Below are 24,895 nucleotides of genomic sequence, written 5' to 3' on the forward strand. Positions count from 1 at the left end.
AAAACTGGGTAATCTGGGTACAAAACTCAAAATACATCTCGATTAATTTAGAAAAACTGCATTATTATTAATAAGGCCTATGTAAAATTGGCAACCATTGTGAAATGTCTCTCTGTGCACATGCACACTTACTAATATGGATAATGTGTGAAAGTGTACAAGAATTCAGCCCTTTCTCACATTCCTCGTTCTTAAATAAATCAACTATTAAAACAACAACAACAACAGCAGAAGCAGCAAGCCTTTCCATTGAGCTGACACTGCCAGATAACTTTGTTGATCAATGTTTTAAGACATCAGGCAAACCCCTACAGGACTTCAAATTATTTTACATTCATCAGAGATTATATTTCTACAAAAACATCACTGTATGAAATTAGAGTGCGAATGTATACAGACAACATACACCATTCTGAGTAAATGGAGTCAACCTAAACCATTCTGAGTGGATGCATGGAGTCAACCTAAACTATTCTAAATAAATGGAGTCAACCTAAACTATTCTAAGTAAATGGAGTCAACCTAAACCATTCTGGGTGAATAGAGTCCAACTAAACCACTCTGAGCAAATAGAGGCAGACTCAAGTAAAAACGAGTCAACCTAAACCATTCTGAGTGAATGGAGTCAACCTAAACCATTCTCAGTAAAACGAGTCGACCTAAACCATTCTGAGTGAATGGAGTCAACCTAAACCATTCTCAGTAAAACGAGTCAACCTAAATCATTCTCAGTAAAACGAGTCAACCTAAACCATTCTGAGTAAATGGAGTCAACCTAAACCATTCTGAGTGAATGGAGTCAACCTAAACCTGGAGTCAGACAATTTCAGCCTATGATGATAATTACAGAATCAGTGCTTTTTCAATGGATTCATCAAAAGTTTGTCAACAAATAAATAAGACTGAGCCTGAACAGGATCCAAAAATGTGTCCTAAATACTTCTGCCAAAACTTTCACAAAATGCCAGCTTCATTTACGTCACACACCCATCAAACAAAATGTTCTCATCAGAGAAGTGGACAGGGCACTATCAAGATTTGCATTAGCTCGAAGAAAAAAAGGGCTCGGAGTTTTTAGAAATATTGCTTTCGTCACCGCTTGTACTTCTTACGCCCTGCAAAGCGCAATACAGTTTGGTCCAACTTGTTTGACAAGTAAAACGGTCATTTACTCCAACCTTTCTAATAATACAGAGGTTTTTCTGTCACTATCCACTATATATGCTGACTAGAAAAGGAAAAAAAAAATTCACAAAAGAGATATAAATAAACAAACAGAAATACAAACAAAAACACGACAGAGTAGATGAAACAGTGAATACTCTGACCATCCTACATTACGTTGCACTTTTGCCGTTTCTCGTCCAGACAGACCAAGTGACTCGGAAATTCTTATTTACAGTGTATTTTGCAATATTACAGATCTCGAGTGATAACGTGGGAAAAGCCAATCTAATGGACAGCAGGAAAAAGGACTGCTTCTATATCAATATGTTCCAACTTAGGCTAGCTTTTCTTGAATAGAGGATGGCCACTAGACAGTCGTCTTCAAAATGCCTAGATATCTTGAATTCTCTACAATATTACGTAAACGCCAAACGCAGGGAGGCGTCATCTAATACAATATGCAATACTGATTTGCACAAATACGAAACGTGCATGTAGCGAGTGAAAAACAAGTTGGTCCAAGCAGTATACATATATAGGCAACCAAAGTCGCAAATAACTCTCAGTAATGGCAAGAAAGCCATTATTGTTTGGTCCGATATTTCAGATTAATTACTTAACCATCGTCAAGAGTGACAGAAATATCGAAACAAACATGCTTTAATTACTTCTTGTTCCCCAGGGATGTTTTGCATAAAACAGTTACTCTAAATGATCACAAATTTCCTCCATGACTAACTTGTCCATTTTTTCTTGAATCAAAGAGTTCTATTGAATTTAGAAAGGTGTTTTGAGGTTTGCTTGGAACATGGGATGATATTCTATTGGAAAATTTTCAGCACCAAAAATAATATTTTGTGACATTTATTTGCCTCTAAAAAGCACTTCTGTGGATGAAATTTTCAGTCAGATTCTTTTGTTCCATTTGCTGTGGTTTTAGAGTTGAGCTTGTAAAGCAGAGGAACAAGTATATATAGTCCACAGGAACTGCTGTGTAACAGAACAAGTACATGAAGTTCACAGGCACTGCTGAGTAACAGAACAAGTACATGAAGTTCACAGGCACTGCTGTCTAACAGAAGAAGTGCATGTAGTTCACAGGCACTGCTGAGTAACAGAACAAGTACATGAAGTTCACAGGCACTGCTGTCTAACAGAAGAAGTGCATGTAGTTCACAGGCACTGCTGAGTAACAGAACAAGTACATGTAGTTCACAGGCACTGATGCGTAACAGACCAAGTACATGATGTTCACTGGCACTGCTGTGTAACATGAAAAGCACATGTAGTTCACAGGCACTGCTGTGTAACAGAAGATAACAATGTATTTTATGTAGGTTGACTCTACAGGTAGAGGAAACTGGAGTGCCAAGAGTATTAAGCAAAACACCATGAATATCTTCAAATGCAGTTGTTATGTACAGCACTATATCTGAGCATGCAGATATTCCCTTCCAAAAATCTTCCCTGCTCTATGATGTTATGTACTACAGTCTATGTCAATGTGTATTCAAGTTCCAAGCCCATGTGGCAGCTAAAAACAGATCTGAGCAGCCTATTTTCAGTAGCCAATGCAAAAACCATCAAAGCAACCGATGCAAAGAAAAAAAGAACAAGTAGAAAAAACTGAAAAGGAAAAAAAATGCATAAAGGGGAAAAAGGTAAGCAGCGTGGCTAATGAAAATTTGGCAGACATTTTAAAGGGAACACTACCTATAAACAATCCCATGAGAGGAGACAACAGGTGAGGTAACAAAAACAACTGGCTAAATAAAGAAAAAAAAAAACAACTTTGTTCAAGGAAAGCCCGCAAAAAAAAAAAAAGCCTGCAAAGCAGCCGTTGAATGCCGTATAACCTTCAGAGGTTTGGTAGAGCCATCTATTTTTACTCAAAGACAAACAAAGCCAATCTTTTTCTATCTACATGTACCAGCCCTTTTGTAAAGGGTCAATATCTCTCAGATACCCACACATGTAGTTGTACTTTCGCCATACTTTTTGCATAACTTGATTCTTTTTCAATGCCATATACACAACATAACCAACACAGAATACTCTTTCTTCATTTCTTTGAACAGTAAAAACGTTAATAAAAACGCTGCCGAAGGTGTAAGTTATCTATTTGTAAATGCACCCCCCCCCTCCCCCAACAAAAAAAGGTTACAACCTTTTTATAATAAAATTCTTTATAATGTCCACAACTTTACACAATCACAAAATTTAACGATCATCAAGGTCCAACTGCCACATTCAAGGCCTCAATTTTCTCTTCTTGTGATACTTGTCACATACAGGTGAATTTAGAACATTACAATGAATAAGGCATCAAAGAAAAGAATCCATATAAAGAATTTCACTGAATACAGCTCAGGATTTTCCAAATATTGGAGATACAAGGCCACAACTGATACATGAATATGAACTTTGTCACTAGAAAGAAGGTCAAAGGTCATTTGCCCTGAGCACATTTCAGTAACTCCTTGTAACTAGGGGCCACTTTGACAAACTTTGTAAATTTTCTCGTAAATGACGTGGCCTTCTATAGCACTACAACCAAGGCAGCGCCTTTTACAGAAAAAAGTTACGAGAAATATGAGATTTAAGACAACGCCGCTTATAAAACATGGCAAAGTCAGAAACACAGAGATTAAAATTCACATTAATACAGGTCAACCTGCTCCTGTGTCCATGGCACAAATGCACACCGTACAGCATGTTGAACTTAAACTTTACCAAAGAAAACCTCCAAAACTAACGAACGAACAAACAAACTACACTCAGACTGCATATTCCATGTTTAAGACAAATACATACATATTCCACACTTAAGAAAAACACGACGTTAAGAAATCTTTAATCCAGCTTCTCGTTTTTGGCTTGGGCCTACTTGTTATATCACAGAGGGTCTTCTTGATTTCTCACAGGTCACCAAAAGATGATTGGTACAGCCAGTTCAACATTCTTTTTGCCTCAGAAGTTATCTCAAAATCTAGTGAGTAGCATAAGCCCAAATTTGCCCAGTTTAATCGGATACCCAGGACACTGGCTCTAGAGGTCAGAGCGATAAGTCAGTTTCTGAAACCATGCTTATTTTTCTTTTGAACACATTTAAATACTACGTCACAGAGAGTAAACCCAGAGCAGAGAGCGACAGCAGTATTACAATTGGGGATTGGTCACACATAAATATAACCAGTAAAATCTGACCTCCGTCAGTTTACTAAAGACAGGACCTTTATTCTACTTTTGAAAGTAGCAAAATTACATGCCTCCCCTAGCACAATGGCGCCAGCAGAGCTAGGTTAAAAAGATTGCAGTGATGTTAAGTTTGAATTTACTGGATATCGCAGGTCTAGAAGTACCGTATTTCACCTGAAGTTTAGCATTTTTCACGTGACACACTTTGCTGGTCACTGATTGATCCGTCTATCTTATTGGGACGCTCAAAAGTTTTTGGTTAAGTTTCATTGATTTCTTATCAAAAAAAACTTGACACCTCAAAAAAATTTGCAGCAACTTTTTAGTCGTCCAAACAAAATCCTGCTTTTTGTGGGAATACAAAAAAATACAGAAAAAACAAAAAAAAAAACAAAAAAAAACGCCATTATGCCTTCTAGCTAAACACAGTCCGAATTGCGATAAAAATCAGTCAGGTACATTTAATGCTTTACCTGATTTGGATTTTGAAGGATATTTTGTTACACCGATACATGTATACTCACACGCAAACATGTAACTAAAACACATCTTGCACAAAAAAAAAGAGGTAATTTCTATAAGAATTTATTCAAGGATATCAGTCCAGCGTATGTCCAGAGTTTTATGTCCATCCTTCCATGAACCATCTCAAACTGTGATCTCAGGCCTGGTGTTATTCATGAAGCCCTATAACCAAGGCCTACATGCAATTGTAATGAGGTAAAACAAACACCTGCTATTTGACTGGCTTAGCCCAATAAATTCTACTATACAAAAATTGACAAAGCTATATTGGTTTTGTTCCACACAAGAAATCCTCATGAAAATGGATGGTACCATGACAAAACTATTTGTACACCTGACTGCATATTGGAACTACCTGAACTAATTAGCTTCATTTCTGTTTTCCACTGGCATATGTTTTTTTGGAGGGGGTGGATGATGGTAAGGGATGGGGGGGGGAGAAGCAGGAATTCAGAAGGGTGTTGCAGCACAGATGTAAGAAGATTGCAGGGGGCCGTACATCCCCGAAATATCTCCCAAACGGAGCGAGTGAAGAACAGAAAAAAATTATATGAACACATCTCGCCTTCAGACAGTTCATTCTGAATTACTGTGAGGCCTAGGGAGCGAGGAATCGTATTTATTTGCATAAGCTTGAGGGTTTTCCAAATAGGTTGATTAACAAGGATCGTATTCAAACAGACTTTTACTGATGGCATCGTTTGAGAGAAACCAGTAAAGCAGACTCTTTGCACCCAAACTCCAGTTTTTTTTCCTTCGAGCTTTAGACAGTGAATCTGATCTCAGGATGGCGGCTGCTAGATGACACAACCATCAACACCTGCTTACAGCGTATACATATACCTGTAGTTCTCGATCAAAATGCAATTGGACTTGAGATTATTCAGTTGTCTGTCTGGTTGAGGATAAAACGGTGAAATTGATAGCTTGACTGCTATCGGCTCCACCTCTATCAATTTCTCTGGGTGCCAATGATTTAGTGCAACTCTAAAAGGCTCAAAATGTTGGCACTGCAAGACTCGAGTGAACTATTAATCACTATAACCCAGAAAACTGAACCAAAATAAGAAAACTAATATGACTAAATTTGTAGCTATATGTATGATCTTTTGAGATCAGCACAACCATTAAAAGTAGTGAAAATCCATGACACACACACAAGCAAAAATCTGTTAAAAAATAGCTGACTGTAAGAATGGTGCACTTACTTCTTTTGAGTGTAATGATGCAGAGCTTCCGTTCGGCAGGGTGCCGTGTGCCCCATTAGGTGGAGAGTTAGGCCCCGAGTCCGGGTTACTGTGACACACTTGTGAGTCAACTGAAATGTAATCAGCAGGTGTGAGACAGTGAAACAAAATCATCACTTGTCACAATGTTTAAGAATATAGGTGAGTGATATAGAATTACAACAAAGAGAGTGAAAGTTACTGTGGGCAATAGGGCGCATCTAACTCATTTCCAATTCTTCACCTGACTGGTGTGTAACATCACACTGAAAGATTTTCCAGTTATATAATGGTACTCAGGTTAATGGATGGAGGAAAGAGGAGCTTCCACTGTAAATCACCGTCACAAACGTTTTCCTTTAACACAAAACCAAAGTGGCATTAGATGGATTTGAACCAGCAACCTAATTAATCCAGGACCTTTGGGCTGTGGCAAAGGAACAAAAACAATTTTGAAAGGAAGTTGAATCTGCAATATTCTTAGAGATTCATGCATAAGGCAAATACTTAATAAATAAATAAAATAATAAATAAAAGGTGGTATTAAACAGAGGTAAGCATAGCTTAGTTAACAGAAAGGAACTTGATCCATCTGTAAGCTCTCAAGATAGCCCTGTGTGGTTATCTGGTCAAAAATGTTGAGCTTAACATTCAAAACTAAAAAGATTTTCACACCATTTTTATAAGTGTTTATAAATTTTTCTCACTTCCATCAACTTATTAAATTTACATGCTGTGTGAACAGCTTCCAAACAAGTCTACACATGTGTTAGGCCTGGTAAACTGGAAAGCTCTACATAGATACTACTAGTATCTTTGAAAGAACACAGAACAGTTTAGCTGCAAAACAAATGCATGGCATTTAGTAAAATATTCAGTCATACAATGTTAATTCACACAGCAAGCATGACATGAAAAAAAAAAAAAAAACCCACTCAATTCAAGCAATCAAACAGGTTAGTAAATATCTCTGAAATCATGCCAAAAGTTGTTAGCAAATTATGTATTAATATAGATTCAGCAATGGCGTTAGAAACTCCATCCTCTTCACCCATTTTTTCTTTTTCTTTTTTAATGCTGCCTTGTTATGCCTAAGCCCACAATGACAGTTCATACCACAGCCACATTTGTGCATGATAGGCCAGATTGTCGCTAGGCCACACCCTGACAGACTGAAGCTGGATACTGATTGGACACTGAGTTATTAGAGATGGGCGTGTCAGTCTTGACAGATTGGCATGTAGGAGGCAGAAGATACATACTTGACAGAGTTTTACGTTTAGATGTCAATGGTCCGCCTCTCCGTCGCAACATAGGGCTCTGTGTGATTCGGCGCTCCATAACTTTCTGTTTCAGCGCAGAGCGCACCTTTAAAATATTAGGCTCAGACGCTGCAAACGAAGAACATAGAGAGAACTTTTCATGTTGGTGGTTTGCAGATGAAATTTACTCCTTCGTTAAAATCTGCCCACAGTAGAGTACAACTGACTGATAATCAATGTGAATATGGGGCGTAAAAACATAGACCATTTCCAGTGACAATGCAGACTGGCTAATTCACCATGTTATAAAAACATTGTGTCTGATGTCTCGGCCAGGAATATGCCGCCTTCCGTAAAAAAAAATAACATTTACAACATAGGCTCTTATGCTGAAAATATAGTACACACAAAACACAGTTCACATAGGAGTGGGTTGCAGCAGTAAATGCTTCCCTCCAATAATTGTTTTTGTTGTTTTATGTCCTGAATCAAGGATTGAAATATACTGAACTTATGGGAAATGCAACTGACTGGCCGATTAACTTAGTATAATGCCGCCGTGCAATTCTCTGAAGTGAACATGCTGCAGTTGTCACCTGGTAACTGCAGATATTTGTTTTATTTATTTAAGACATTTGAGTGATGTCACAGGCCTTGAACAGTATCATGGCATGTTAGCCATGGATAATAAAGTCGGCATAGAGCCGGATGTAAAAAGATGTTCACTGTTCTTGAAAAACCATCTTTAAAAAAAAAAGGAGCCAAAAAGGGAAAACAAATCACGCACACACAAACTTGAAGATAACAGCCATTTAGTGAACCCTACTGACTATTGCCACCAACTACAGTGTGAGATATCTCAGTTTTCAATGTGAACTATCTATGAACTTTTCACAGCAAAAATGTTTGAAAATTCAACAAGTTCCATCGTTAAACAAGCTCATACATATTGCCACACTTGATTCTTGAACATATCACCTGGTTAATCAACACATGCCACCAAGACCTCAGACCAACTGTCCATGTCTTTTTGGTTTTTGCATAGATATATTTTGTTTTGGGGGTGGACTCATCTCACTCTGATAGCATGCTTTGACCTTGATGCAAACACACTTTTGGTCATTCTCATAATATACAACAAATAAGCATACTCAACATTTGAAGAAGGTTACATTGTTAGTATGCCAATGTCAATGCCTATAACATTACTACCTTGACCTTGTCAAATATATGTGTGCAGTTCATGTTTTTTGTTCCAAACATTATGTTTTTTAGCTGTCCAATCTTACACAAATGTGTACATCACACATAAAATATACATTTGTAGACAGTAACTGTCAAGACGACTAACATGACAGCGAGTGAAAAGGTCAAGAGGTCAAGAATTCCTTGAGGATCTTCCTAATACCTTAAACTGCTTTTAAGAAAATAACAAATTTAAGCAAGTTTTATACTCTGATCCACATTTCTTTTACTCTTGATTACGAGAATAAAAATAAAATGCAGCACAAAAAAATGTCATCAAAACTTGGAAATCCTCCATAAAGTTTTTAAATGTCGCTAAATGATTCAGACGTTGAATTGAAGCTGGAACATGCTGAAATCATTTTGGTGCATCGATTTAAGAAATTCAAACTGAGAATCAAAATGTGAAAAAAATCTTCCTTAACATTTTCCCGACTAAGAAACTTGATTGCATGTCCCAAATCAAATTCAAGCACAGCTTAGAATATGTAATTTGTAAGTCTGTAAGTTACCCATTCTCAGAAATTTGTCCGAACATGTAAACTGACTGCAGAAAACAAAGGTATGCCAAAAAATTTTATTTAAAAATTAATGCAACGACAACAAAAATGCACAAGCAAACCATCATGCAGGTTTGGGACGAGTCATACCTGTTTTCCTCAGCGGGAAGTCATCATCATATTTCCCGAGGAGAGCGCTCCGTACGGCGGAGACAGGCCACTCTGGGGAGATGGGCTGCCGTCCACAGAGCTCTGACCCACCCTACACAAAGTAAGGCGGAGGAAAATTTAATTTAACTTCACGTCAATGCAGAATGTAAATTGAGTTTATAGGAATAGGAACATAAAAGAAAGGAAGTAAAAAAAATGAACGGTCAGACCTTATTATAAGAGATGCCCAGTAGCAGTTACAAATGTATATGTGAGCTTGTTACCTTGAGGAATATTGAAAGAACCTACCGTTTCACATTATTTACTTACTTATTTGATTGGTGTTCTACACCATACAAGAGTGTTTCACTTAAACAACGGTGGCCAGCATTATGGCGTGAGGAAACCGGGCAGAGCCTGAGGAAACACAGAACGATACGCAGGTGGCTGACAGACCTTCCCACATACACATTTTGACATTTAATCGCACACATAACCAATGTGAGAACTGTGAGGAGAGTTGGTGATACTGGTTGCTTGTTCTCGTTGGTTTTTCGTCAGGACAAACTCCTGCAGGCGTCGTTTAACCTCCGATGAGGCCACAGCACCTGTAAATCCCAAACAAGTCATGAGCAGTTTTTAACCAGCATATATGTTTTCAGCATATATGTTTTCTAATTGATTGTTTATTCCAAAAGTAAGTTATTTCTACAATGATAAAATGCTACAAGGCAGAAATAAAATTCAGCTACTTGTTTCGCCCCTAACGAGTAATAACACACCCTTGATGAAGGGTGAAAATGAAACAATACATATTTTAACAAACAACAAAATCGTAGGCAGTTATAAATATTTAAAAGTCACATATACAATATACAAAACAGGGACAGATGGGAATCACACTGCCAATTTTACATTCTCAAGGGGCACAAAACTACAAATTTCCACAAAAAAAGGTGTTACTAAGAAACAATGACAATTAACAAGTTTATGGACTTTTTTTGCAATGATTGTTCACAAGTATAGAGCTTATTGCAATGACCATTAACAAGATCATAGACTTTTTCTTGCAATTGTGGTTCACAAAAAAGGAGCTAAAAGGAACTGCATTTACAAATTTATGGAATTTTTGTTGCAATGATTGTTCGCAAGTATAGAGCTCACTGCAATGACCACTAACAGGCTCATACACTTTTTCTTGCAATTGTGGTTCACAAATAAGGAGCTAAGTGCAACTGTCATTTACAAATTTATGGATTTTTTCTTGGAATGGTTGTTCATAAGTATAGAGCTCACTGCAATGGCCATTATACATTTATAGACTTTTTCTTGAAATGGTTGTTCACAAGTATAGAGCTCATTGCAATGACCATTTATACGTTATAGACTTTTTCTTGCAATGGTTGTCACAAGTATAGAGCTCATTGCAATGACCATTTACAAGTTTATGGACTTTTCTTGCAACGGTTGTTCCCAAGTATAGAGCTCATTGCAATGACCATTTACAAGTTTGGATGAACTTTTGATTGATACCTGTTATGTAGCTTCAGTTTTATCATGACTTTCATATTTTTTGATGACATCATGAGACTGTCTTCTTGTAGCGCAACCAGTCTCAATACCATTCTATTCATAAAACTGTTGTATCTACCCTCATTCCGGCCGTAAGTGGGAAGGTCTGCCAGCAACCTGTGGATGGTCTTGGGTTTCTTCCCGGGATGTGCCCGGTTTCCACTCACCATAATGCTGGCCACTGTCGTATAAGTGAAATATTCTTGAGTACAGCGTAAAACACCAATCAAATAAATAAATAAATAAATCTACCCTCATTCCTCAAACTTTTTGCATATGAAAGAACAAATTTCAGTGAAACTTATGTACATTTTTTTTTTTATTTTGGAGACAACACTATTTTTGTTGGATTGGCCAATTTAAGGGGTTCAGAGAAAATATAATTTTATCAGTAAACAAAGAATAATGTCTTCAGTATATACTTGAATAAACACATTGCAAAGATGCAAAAAAGGTTGAAGAATTACAGTAAAACATCCTTTCCTAGTCATGACAGATAACACCGGGTGCAAAACCCATTCTGTCCACAGTCATACTCTATATGTAAGCCCCATCCCTGATGAAAGCAAAGCAAAGCAAAGCGCCAAAAATTACTGCTTTGAAGTCTTTCTCACATTTCTTGGCAATGTACCCACGCCTTCATCCCAGAAGACATTAATGGTTCAACCGATGAGCTAGTGCGACGGTTCGTGAACATTGAAACCTAAATGTTTCATGACTTAGTATCTCAAAACATGCACTACATGTACACTAAACTTTGTAGGGTTTTTTTTTTTTGCTGCCGTTTCTTTTTTTCAAGCAAAAAGTAATGAATGAATCAGGGTAGATTTCCTTCTTCTGTCATGCTGAACATGTTGTACATGGACAGCCAAATTTTTCTGGGGATTTCTTTCTCGTGTAAAAAGCAAGAAAGCAATCTGGGTTATACTTCTTCCTTACAGTAACTTTGTGTGCTTTGAACATGTAAACTGAACCTAGGAGTGTTTTTTTTTTTCCACACACACAAAAAAAAGATGAATGAATCCAGTTAGATTTTCTCACAATCTTCATTATGAACATACACTTCCTGTACACATACACTCAAACATGGTGGAGTTTCCTTTCAAACAAAAAGGTCTGACGAGTGATTTTCTTACAATAACATGTTCTGTCTTCCATATTCATCTACATTTGATTTTGATGGGGTTTTTTTTATGGAAAAAGGAATGAATGCATCTGAGTTATCTTTTCTTCCTTAAATGTGACTTTCCTTTGACATAACAAATAGGAAAAGATGATGGCAAAGTTTCTTACTTTGTCTTGGCATGAACTACATGAACACTAAAACCTGGCAGGGTTTTTGGACACAAAAAGGAATGCCTTTTGAACATGTACACTCAACCCTGGCAGGGTTTTTGGACACAAAAAGGAATGTTTTTTGAACACGTACACTCAACCCTGACGGGGTTTTTGGACACAAAAAGGAATGCCTTTTGAACATGTACACTCAACCCTGGCAGGGTTTTTGGACACAAAAAGGAATGCCTCTTGAACATGTACACTCAACCCTGGCGGGGTTTTTCTACACAACAAGGAATGCCTTTTGGGCAGTAACACTCAACCTTGGTAATTTTTTTTCCACAGAAAAAAGAAATCTGGGTAGATTTCTGTACTCTGTTCATCATGAAAATGATTGAGCCACATGTATGCACAGCTTGGTGGGGGCTTTTAAAGGGAATGAATCAATGAGCCAATTGTTGGGACTTTAAAAGGGAATGAATCAATAGGCCAATTGGTGGGACTTTAAAAGGGAACGAATCAATGGGCCAATTGGTGGGACTTTAAAAGGGGAGGAATCAATGGGCCAATTGGTGGGACTTTAAAAGGGAATGACAGAATGAATGAACCAATTAATGGGATTTTAAAAGGGAAGGAATGATTGAATGAACCAATTAATGGGATTTTAAAAAGGAATGAATGAATGAATGAATGAATGAACCAATAGGTTGGACTTTAAAAGGGAATAAATGAACAAATAAATGAGGGTTATAATTGCTTACTTTGTTCATCTTCCGCCTTGTTCTTGAGCTGTGTGAGCCGCTCCTTTTCCAGCATCTCGCGCTCAATCCTCTGTTGCTGCTCCAGTTTTTTCTGATGCTCTATATACTCCTGTGTGGAGACCAGTTGGCGTGAACACAAAATTATAGCTCTTACAAATTAGCATTACAACAACAACACACACATATACATAAATACACACATAGATGTACATGGTATTTATCTGTTAAGTTTATTTAAGTTTATCTACCAACGAATATATGTACCTGAACCATATAAAACCACACGGTTCACTGAATGTTTTATCAAATTATCACCCGGTCTGCTCATCTATTAATTTGCTCATAAATCACTTGAAATTTTGGTGCAAAATGACATTTACTGATTTTTAAATCAAATAGCATGCTGGCTTCCTCTCCAGCAGCCTGCGGACAGTTTCCTCCCATCATAATGCTGGCAACCGTCATGCAAGTGAAATATTCATGTATGGTGTAAAACACCAATCAAATAAATAAATAAATAAATGAAAGAGCATAAGACAACTTATTCTATTAACATGTATGGTCTCTTTTCTACAACAGAAAGTTGTTATTTTTTTCTTAAATTAAAGTATTGCAATGAGGAAAAAAACTACAGTTATACTGACTGAATACAGGACCGATGTAAACTTTTTTTAGGAATAAAGCCATCGTGAAGTCTTATGCGCTTGCAAATGAAAGGAATCATCAACAGTGAGAGTGGGGGGGGGGTATTTACAAATCCTCTGACCATGGTCAGGTTTGAACCCAGAACTGAAAGACCCTGAAAGCCGGATTTTTGACAGATTTACTGATTTATTTATTCATTTGGCTTATGTTGTACTCTCGCGTATTTTACCTATAGAACAACAGCCAACAATATGGTGGGAGGAAACCCGCATAAAGCCCAGAGGAAACCCACAACCATCACTTTGAAGGCTGCTGTGAGTGCGCTTTTCGAAATCTTTGAGCACATGTATCTGAGGTAAAAGTCAGAAATACAGCAAAGTTCACTCTAATCTAACAACAGGTATCTCAACAGTTCTGTAAACGCTGATTTGATCACCCAAAAATTAAAATTTTTTAAATGCACAAAAAAATATATTTCACCCAAAAAGAGCAGTAAACAACTTTGCGGAATCTTGATATTAGAGGCAGCGTGAACATTCAGGGTTGAACAGATCCATGAAATCATGGCTATGTCTTCCAAAAAAATCAAGCCAATATGTTCGGAGAATCTTTAGTTTTCACATTTTTAGCCTTAAATATTGTGAAAAACATCTGAAATTTTTTGAAAACATTTGTTCGATTTTGTGTGCAATGCCCTTTTCGAAGACCCTCTTGGGTTCATGAATTTAAAAATGACATTGTTGTCACAAACAGGAGTAGTATGGCCTCAAAGCTAGAACACATGACAGTTTCACTCGATCTATGGCTGAACACCAAGCAGCCTGGAAGGCCATTGCCTTACGCAATTACAGACGAGTATAAATAACTAATGATTGACATTTTGCCTGTATTCATGTAAGACTTCTGCTTGGCCATCGAGAATTTGAGCAGATTCTTAAGGGTGGATGTTCATAAGGAATATGAGAATTCGAAACCAGGTTATTGGACATTAGTAAATATGGCACTGCTCTAAATATGAACATTTACAATATCAAATACAAGCATTTTTTAATACACCATTGAAATTGTAATTTTGCGATTTACTTTTAAGGCAAATTATGGCTTTAAATTTGATTATTTATTTATTTATTTGATTGGTATTTTTCACCTATATTTCACCTATACCACGGGGGCCAGCATTTTGGAGGGAGAAAGTCTGCCCAGGGCAGATCTTCCCACCTACGGCCTAAATTTGATTTAAGATTTTGCCTTTTAAGATATATACATTTAGTAAAGCAGTCAAAAGTTCAAGTTGGCAAGAGAGCACATTTTACAGCATTCATTTTCAAGGAAACTTGATAAATGATATCTTGACCATTAATATTTACATCATTAACATCATTAACAAATTTTACATGTAAATCTTCTGTATTTTCCTTCTAAGTGATTAAGGGCTCTCTGGTATGACTTAAGTTGTGAGGTCATTAAAACGGCCAAAATGTATTTGGGAAATCCATCGGTCAACATTGATTTCAACAACACTGTTGTATATATGTTACAAATCGTATACCCTAATTCCTCAACATTTTTGCAGATGAAAGAGCTACTTTCAGTGTGATTTACCCACATTCTAGTTTGATTTTGCAGACACAGCTGTACTGGTTGGTTTAGCAAATTTCAGGTCATCACAAAAAATATAATTTCATCGGTCTACACAGAATAATGCCCTCAGAACATGCTTTAATAAAAATCTAGCAAACATGCCAAAAAGTTAAAGATTTACAGTATAAACCAATCTGTTATCCCCCAAAATACCCATGGTATTAAACCACGTAGCCTGTAATTTACACCCTTTGAGGATTGGTTTGGCGGGTGCAAGGTATGCTCTAGGTAATGTGCCACTGAAGTGTGAAGCAAAGGTGTTGGCCAAATCAATCCGAGTTAAGGACAGACGGTTATTGATTCCTCAGTGCCATGCCGTTTCCCACGATACAAAGGTCAAAGATCGCGTCTGGACCATTTCATACGTGTACCTAATACTCGGTGACCTTTCCTTGCGTCTCAAAATGGCCACAGGGGGGACGCAAATAACAAGATTCGCCTGGTGTGATTGGGAATAAAAGGAAAAAGCTTTCTGAAAATGCGCCGAGCTGGGTCAGATATGGACGGCACACGATCAACTGTGTCATGTTCAAGGATCAATTATTGGACTCCGCCTGGTGTAGCTGGTCATTTGACATTTAGCAGCCAGTGCAGTGGGCTAAGGGCTTAGCTGGCCAACACCAGCTCTCCGTGGCATGGGATTCCACAGCGATTTGAAGGTATCAGGATCAACCAGTTTGGAGATCCCAAAGCAACGATCATCGTAAATTCCATTAAAATGACTCAGTTTGAAGGCATTTTTGACTTTTTACCTTCTTAATCCCATTTGGGATTGGTTTCACACAGCCAGCACTGACTTGAGGCAGCTTACCTCTCCATTTTGAGACAAAAGCATTTCCTTTGCTATACACAAGGGCTCCAAATACAATTCCTGATGACTGTATGCCTAAAAAATACCTTTAAAGACTTAGATTTTGTTTGTTATCTGATATTAGGCTGAAGTACTAAAAAGTTAATGTGTTGATATATCTTGAATACACCGCTGTAAAATGTTGACTAGATCTACTTCATGGTAATTATCGCCTGTTGAGATACAAGTATCTTGATTAGATCACTGGAAAATGTTAACTATGTCTACTGAGATATCTTGTTAACATCACTGGAAAAAGTTGGCAACATCTTCTTCCAAGGCAACTATCATCCATTGAGATATCTTGACTACATCACTGGAAAAAGTTGGCAACATCTTCTTCCAAGGCAACTATCATCCATTCAGATATCTTGACTACATCACTGGAAAAAGTTGGCAACATCTTCTTCCAGGGCAACTATCATCAATTGAGATATCTGGACTACATCATGGGAAAATGTTGACTACTTCTACTTTCAGGCATCTACTTCCACTGAGATACCTTTGACTACATGTACCTTACAATACCTGAGCTGGTCAAACAAGAACCTGCAGTGCCAGGGTAGCTCACTCTTCAAAACTCAGACCTAGTTTTCTCCCAAATAATAACACCTTTCCACCCTTAAGTAATGGAGAGAAAAACATACCGTCTCATTGAGAATGGAAGGAAAGAGAAAATAAAGCAATGTACCATGTGAACTTTGATGTGCTCTTGGAGCTGTTTTTCATGCTGTTGCGCCAACTGCCGCTGCTGTTCATGAAACTGCTCTAACAGCATCTGTTGCTGCATCTGCTGCTGGTGCTTCAGCGACGCAATCTGCTGCTGCAGGCGCTGGTCGGCTGGGAACAGCCCCGTGTGCATGGCTGGCATCTCAATCAGAGGCGATGTCAGAGGTGTGGAGGAGGGGATATCTGGTAACAACAAAAACATGGTGGCCATTAAGCTCAAGTCTCAAGTATAAGTACATTATATTTATTCAGATAAAAATAAATGGTGAATGTTTTCATAATTACATATTATTTTTCGCACACTTTTTAACATACTGGACATACTACAAATATGTATTTTACATAACAGTTACCTAATTAAGACTCAAGATTGAGGACAACAAAATCATACTGTTTCCAGCTGAAATTAAATTCTCTCCATACATGCAAAGAGACAGAGAAAACCGGATATGTCTGTACATGACAAAAAAAACACCAAGTCAGGTGTGTTTATGACTGAGTATGAAATATTTCAATACCTGACATCAGCAACAAAATAAACAGCATACATTTAATGGAAAACCTTGAAGTTACACAAAAAATAGGCATATTTAAATACTGGTAAATGTACATATTAATGCAAAAACAAACTCCATTGGTCTGTGCCCTCCAAAAAAGGAGGTACAGGGTCAGGGTCAGTGCATTTTATCATGTCTCTTTTTGTCGCGTAATGCCCAATGTCCTTTTTTTTCCTAGTTAAAAATGACTACCTGTACATATTTTAGTCAGTAGAGGTAAATCTGGTCATATACAAATACATGTACATGTATGTATGATGTTTCCAAGCCTAACATGTTTCTCTAAAATAAAGACTATTTTTTACCTTTGCAAAACAATTTTGATACCCCGTAACTACAACTACTGTAATTATTCAACCTCTTCGCATGTTTGCAATTTGTTTATTTAAGCCAATTCTCAGGGCATTTCTCTGTGTAGACTGACAAAATTATACTTTTTGCGAAGCCTTGAAATTGGCCAATCCAACCAATGTAGTTTTGTCTCAAAAATCAAATTCAAAATTTGCATACATTGCACTGAAATCTGCTCTTTTCTATGCAAAAAAAGTTGAGAAATTAGGGTAGCTTAATCAACAGGTACACTATACGATTGCCCAGTGACTGACAATGCAAGTTCAATACAATGATGGCTTCACAGTGTGTTACTCAACCCATTCTTCACAAAGTTGTTTTAACATTTCTGTGATGAAATCCAATCAATTTCTTTTTGGACACTTGGCTGAGAAGATTTCTTCATTTTGTGCAAGATTTCATAATGTGCAAGGGTTATAAAATAAATCTGTGTTTTCAAAACATGCTCATACATGGGAAATTAATTCTTGATATATGACCATTAATGTAATATATGACCATTAATCTTAATATATGACCATTAATCTTTATATATGACATAGTTATTTTTTTCTACAGATAAGTAAGCTGCACAATCAGTAAAGATAACCTGACGGATATCAGGCAAAGCTTTCAGTAAACTGTTCTACAGGCTTTGGTGTCTCAGCCGAATTCAATTTGTCCACCTAACAGCCGATCGGCAATAAAATGTCAGGGCCAGTGACAGATACGCTATTTTTAGGTCTTTAGATATAAGCTCATGCAGACACTGTTGATCACCCCACTTCTTCCAGATGTATACACACTTCAACGAATGAGGTTTGTAGCTCATTGCATTTTTAAAGGTGTCGGGCCATACTGGTTCACTATTCTGAAAATATTCTGCAAAGAGATCCCATACTACATACAGTGACACTACTCTCTAGATGAAAATGCTCCCTATTGTAATTCTTCAGCCATTTCGCATGTTTGTAAGGTCTTTATACAAGCATACTCTGAGGGCATTAGTGTGTGTAGACTGATAAAACAGTGCAGCTCCGAAACTGGACAACCCAGCCAATGTAGATTTGCCTCAAAAATCAAAGTGAAAAGGAGCAGCCTGCAGATGGCTGTGGGTTTCCCCCGGGCTCTGCCTGGTTTCCTCCCACTATAATGCTGGCAGCCGTCGTATAAGTGAATTATTCTCGAGGACGGCGTAAAACACCAATCAAATAAAATAAATAAATCAAAGTGAAAAGGTGTGTCATCAACACACTAAAAGTTGCTCTTTCGTATGCGAAAAGGTTGAGAAATTAGGGTACTCCTTTCATGGGGGAATACCTTGTTTGTCGGTACAGGTAGGGTGCTTTTGTACAGTCCTGTCGCTCATCAATATGATCAACAATATGTTTAGACGGTACGTAAGGATATAAACTCTGCTTTCCTTTTATTTACGACACACTTTCTGTCACATACAATGTTCCCATTGGCTACTTAGGTGCACATTTGGATATACATCACCAGGCTGAACAGAGTACAGGTACATATACTTAACTACAGAAAAGCCTCATTTCTTATATACAATGGTTAAAAGTGTACACAATGTAGGGTAACAAAACCAGTTTTGGGCAATGTTAGTACAACACGGCTTTGAGATAAACTGTGTGTTATATTTGTATGTGTGTAAATATGTCTGTACGTCAGGAACCTTCAAGACCTCCATATGTGTGTACGTCAGACACCTTCAAGACCTCCAGAGAATATAATGGGTACTTTTGTGCACCATTTTCATTTGATACACACATGTACTTAAGTCCGGAACATATTCACTTATACATACACCCTGACGCACATAATATTAACAGCATTACAGTGGTCACGTTTTTTACTTTTGTAAAATAAAAATAAAACAACAACAAAGTGAAAAAGGTCTAAGTCATAAATAAGCAAAGACTTGTGTTCTCTGCCATTACAGATTAATACATGTACTTGATTTATTTGGCTAGGAAAAATAAGTTTTCAATGAGGATGCTATGCGTCTTAACTTACGTTCAAGATGACCTCATTTACGTCTTGTAATTAACAGGGTACAAGCACGTTCTTGTAACGAGACAAAATGCCTTGAGCCAGGGAACAAGCAAAACTTGCTAATGCTATGGTCACACAATCCCCATTGTTATTGGATAAAATTACACACGTTTATTAGAGGCGCATGTCGAGATAGCCCTGAACAAGATCCTCTTGTCATACCACACACAATGGATCCTTCTGATTCGGGTTATACACGTACAGAATATATTGTACCCCCCTATCCCCTCTGACGTCCTCAACTGTTAACTGTAAGCTGAGGCTAATGAAATGCACAGAGAGCATGACTACTATTATAATACAGGTCTATATATAGACTTGATAATCTTTACTTCATGATTTAGCTCACTCCCTCAGCCCCCTCCCCCCCTCAATCCCCTCCCCTTGTTTGGAAACACACTTACCTGTCCTTACTGTCAACTGCCTTTGCCAAGTCAACAAACTCCATACCTACAGATTATACTCAATATTATACTGCGCAGTCTGTCACACCACATTATACTATACAAATAACACCACCTTGAGGTGTCTTTACCATCCATTTCAACAGTTTGTCCTTACCTTATTGAGAAAAACCGCTGAGAAAAGATCCCCCTATTAGCATAATATGAAATCGGGGAGACTAACAAAGCCTTCATTTGTACTGCTAACCAGGCCAGAGAGCTAATTTAAGTGAGAGGCATACATGGCTTTTCTGCTATCCACTTTTTTTTGCTTTTCTATCAGTGCTATTAATATTTTTTTTCTAATGAGATAATGCAACTTATCTCATTTAACAAAATGACTTATTTCTATAATACAACAATGAATTGTTTTGTTCAGTGTGCATACAACCATCACACCTTGTACCTGTGTACATTTCTACGAACATGCGCATGTTTAAATACATGCATATTAGTGAAGCCTCATGTTTTCACATCCCATAATTCTTTAACCCTTTTGCATGTTTGCAAACATGTTCTGTAGGCATTATTCTGCGATGACAGCATGATAAAATAATACTGTTTTGAAGTCCTGAAACTGGTCAATCCAACCCATGAGTTTTGCCTCCTGAATCAAATTCAAAGTGCGGCCATGCACTGAAAGTTGCTCTTTTATATGCAAAAAAGTTGAGAAATTAGGATACTATATTAATAGGGAATATATTATCGTAAGAAATCTCGTTGTGCAGCTTTTGAAATGCAATGATCATGTTTAGACAGAAATGAAGGTTTTTTCCTTTCACAGGTTTTTTTGCTCTCCGTAAGCATATGTATATGGTTTACATACCTTTATTCATACTCCTCACAGCGCGTGCACTGCTCTCTACTCCCACCTTATATCACTGTCACCCCTAGCAAATTCGGTACATAAATCTTGAACAATACAAAGTTAGGGTCACTGGGATCGCAGTGATGAGACAGAAAGTGACGCCAGAAAGTGAGGTGAGAAGAAACAAAAACTCTACTGTCACAATGATTGTTTCTACCAACATATGTACATGATGCACCTGCATTCCATTTTAATTTTCACAAGGATACGCAAGACGATCGTTACAGGATCATCATGGTCACCTTTAGCGTTTTTCATTGACGCAAGTTGATAACAGGTCTATGAGATTAGATCAAGTGGTGAGGCTAAGCAAAAGCAAGCCCAGGTGTGTCATACACGATCGAGAGGTCAAACTTGTCCAGTGGTGGCAGTAATGCAAAATGAGAGCACAGAGCGGCGTATGCCCTGTGAGGAGTGTGAACAACATTAAGTACCCTAATTCCTCAATCTCTTCGCACATGAAAAAGCATCTTCAGTGCAATTTATACACATGTATAATTAGGTTTTGGAGATAAAACTACACTGGTTAGATTGACCAATTTCCAGACTTCACAAAAAGTATAATTCTATCTGTCAAAACAGAAAAATGCCTTCAGAATATGCTTGAACAAACACCTTAAAAACATGTGAAAAGGTTGAAGAATTACAGCATACATGTAAACATGCATATCAGGACAAAATTGGATGATCTACAATGTCTTGCATCAGGATTAACATCAATATCTCAGAATACAAGGAAAGAATGGCATGTACTTTGACGAACAAAATTTGAACGGGTCAGCAATAATATGTTTGTAGATGATCTGGCAGCCAGGAAAGAACAAAAGTTGGCCATGAGTCTTAAGAAAAAGGTACAAAAACAAACTTAAACTTTCAGTAATACAGTTTACAAACATAAATCCAAAGAACTTCACATTCCACACAATAAATTAGACTGGATTAACCTACTTCAGAAATTGAAATACAAATTAAAAATCAACATTAAAGAGCAGAACCCGGCTAATACATCAACATATGTATATACTAACATGGATAACCCAGAATTTCTCTCCCACTCCCCCCCCTCCCCCCCATACCCCCTCACCCCAATTCATTAATTATGTATTCAGATGAGCAAAAGCTGTAGGTCAATATCAGCAGATCTTTATTGCCACCTGACACATTCTATGGCAGGTAAACCATTCATGCATGTATCACCCATTACACTTTTGTCTTTCTTTAAATGCAGAGTTATTTGTGGATTATGTCGTCTGCCTGTGCAAAAACTTGCCCCACAACTCATGAATGTAACAGCTGAATATAACCCTTGTGATCACGCAAAATATGCTATATGTATGTATGTATGCTTAGGTTTTTAGGTTGTACTTCACTATTTTTCAGTCATATGACGATAAGGAGTCTTCAGGTGTGTGTACATAAACTATGTCTTCTTGTAGCAGAGTCCATGCTGCCAAAGTGCTGCCCCTACTCAAGTATCATGCTGAAGACACCAGACATGACACCCCTCTCAGTCACATTATACTGACACTGGGTCAACCAGTCCTATTTCCTTGCTCTAACCTTTAATGCTGAGTGCCAAGGGAGGCAGCGACCCAATGTGCTGCCCCCACTCAAGTATCATGCTGAAGATACCAGACATGACACCCCTCTCACTCACATTATACTGACACTGGGTCAACCAGTCCTATTTCCTTGCTCTAACCTCTAATGCTGAGTGCCAAGAGAGGCAGCGACCCAATGTGCTGCCCCCACTCAAGTATCATGCTGAAGACACCAGACATGACACCCCTCTCAGTCACATTATACTGACACTGGGTCAACCAGTCCTATTTCCTTGCTCTAACCTCTAATGCTGAGTGCCAAGAGAGGCAGCGACCCAATGTGCTGCCCCCACTCAAGTATCATGCTGAAGACACCAGACATGACACCCCTCTCAGTCACATTATACTGACACTGGGTCAACCAGTCCTATTTCCTTGCTCTAACCTCTAATGCTGAGTGCCAAGAGAGGCAGGGACAAGTACCATTTTAAAAGTCTTGGGTATGACCCGATCCTGGGTCTCCCAGCTTCGAGGAGAATGCGGTCTGAAAATGTGCTGTAATATCACAAGATACAAGTATATGAAGAATCAGGTCATCTTCAGAATTTACTCCGTAATAATAACTATTGACAGCAAAGGTAACAAAAAGGCAAGAGACTAAACAAAGAGTTGAAGACTGGTGTTAACTTGAACATACAAGAATACATCCAAACTTGAGAATTTCATTTTTAAATATTTAATTCCTAAAAACATGTTATGTCATCATGGTAATTATCTATTTACTTATTTACTTATTATTTACTTGACCGCTTGACATGCACAACCCTCAAAAAGTTTTCCTTAGATCTCTGAGAATCATGCAAAATGTGCGCTTTAGTCATGGCCAACATTTAAAGACATTTTTAATACTGCATTAGGATTTAAGAGTGTTCAACTTTTATTGTCAACATTCAAGGTCTTCAAAATATTTTTATGTTCTGAACTTCAGAAGTCGAACTTCTGAAATCTCTTTTCTGAAAATTAGTCAGAAAACTCGCATTTGTATTTTGTATCTCTCTTCTGCCTTCAAGCACTTAAGAAGTCTCACAGAAAAATAAATCCCATTAAAACACTGAGCATAACAGAGAGATTCCCAAAATAGAACGTACCTTTTCCTCTCGAGAAAAGCGCGATTACAGTTCCCACGGTTCTGCTTGAGAGGTGACGTAAATCTGAGCACAATTTATACACAATCAAACTGATTCTTTCAGCTAACAACCCCTTCCGCCCCCCCCCCTCCCCCGAGGCAAGAAAGCATGAAGATCACGACAATGATAATTTCACTTTGTATCCACGCTATCACCTTAGCTTTGGGTTGTGAAATAAACTGGAATATACAGTACCAGATTGCAATCTTTGTCAGCAATATTATACATGTGCATGTGTAGCTCTGTCTTGAGGTCTTAAGGTGCTACTCTAAGAGGAATTACAAACTGATGATTTTGATAAATTAAGGCCGAAATTCTGAAATAACTTCTCTTTGGTTTTTTACACATAAAAGCTGACAATGAAAAATTATTTGTAAGCATCATATTTACAATAGCACAATAAACTGTACAATCAAACTAATAACAAACCACTAGACATCATTCTATTTTCCTTGTGTACCCTATTTCTTCACTCTTTTCGCACGTTTGCCTGGTGTTTGCATTAAGTGTATTTTGAGGGCATTTATTTGCCCATAGACTGAAAATTATATTTTCTGTTAAGCCCTGATGTTGGCAAACCCATCAAAATTATCACCATAAATTGCACAATTAAAGTTGATAAACTAAAAGTTGAAAAGGATGAAACAAACATGGAATGTAAAATACAATACCTCTATCCATGCATTACTCTTACTATTTTGCTGAATTATTATTTACTAGGTTTACCTACCTACATGCATTTACCTGCCTATACAGGTAATAAAGAAAGGTAACACACATACAGAAACATTCTGGCAAGAATGAAAAAAAAACAAAAAAAACATACACCTAACAGATCAACTACTTCAAAGTCAGCAAATAGATTTGCTTTAAGGTTATCTAAACTAATGGTATATCAATACACTCTATCATGCAATAGAAATGAAGTCAGTTCATTTATCATTCACTGCTTGAAGGTGCTTCAGTGAACCTGAGTGCATACCAGTGGAGTCGAGTGTGCAAATTCTAATCTGCTCATCTCTCTCATGTTGTCACAATAGCTGATGACTGTCAATTGAGATATTTCACTTAGATCTTATCTCGAAACAAACTGAACAGCAAACCGCGACTGATGGTTAGACCTAAATATGCAAATTTCATTTAAAGGGATACG

The 24,895-nt window shown here is 37.6% G+C and overlaps 1 protein-coding gene across 1 annotated transcript in view; it reads right to left on the reverse strand.

Annotated features, from left to right (window-relative positions):
* LOC135477684 (histone deacetylase 4-like) overlaps positions 1-24,895 on the reverse strand; it is a 73,055-nt gene that overhangs the window by 22,605 nt on the left and 25,555 nt on the right. Inside the window, 8 exon segments of the mRNA XM_064757873.1 lie at positions 6,099-6,208; positions 7,379-7,507; positions 9,274-9,321; positions 9,324-9,385; positions 9,771-9,786; positions 9,789-9,881; positions 12,885-12,993; positions 16,712-16,932. Of these exon segments, the coding sequence (XP_064613943.1) occupies positions 6,099-6,208; positions 7,379-7,507; positions 9,274-9,321; positions 9,324-9,385; positions 9,771-9,786; positions 9,789-9,881; positions 12,885-12,993; positions 16,712-16,932 (788 nt within the window).

Source organism: Liolophura sinensis, chromosome 11 (assembly GCF_032854445.1).
Source record: "Liolophura sinensis isolate JHLJ2023 chromosome 11, CUHK_Ljap_v2, whole genome shotgun sequence".
In the NCBI taxonomy this organism is placed as follows: domain Eukaryota; kingdom Metazoa; phylum Mollusca; class Polyplacophora; order Chitonida; family Chitonidae; genus Liolophura; species Liolophura sinensis.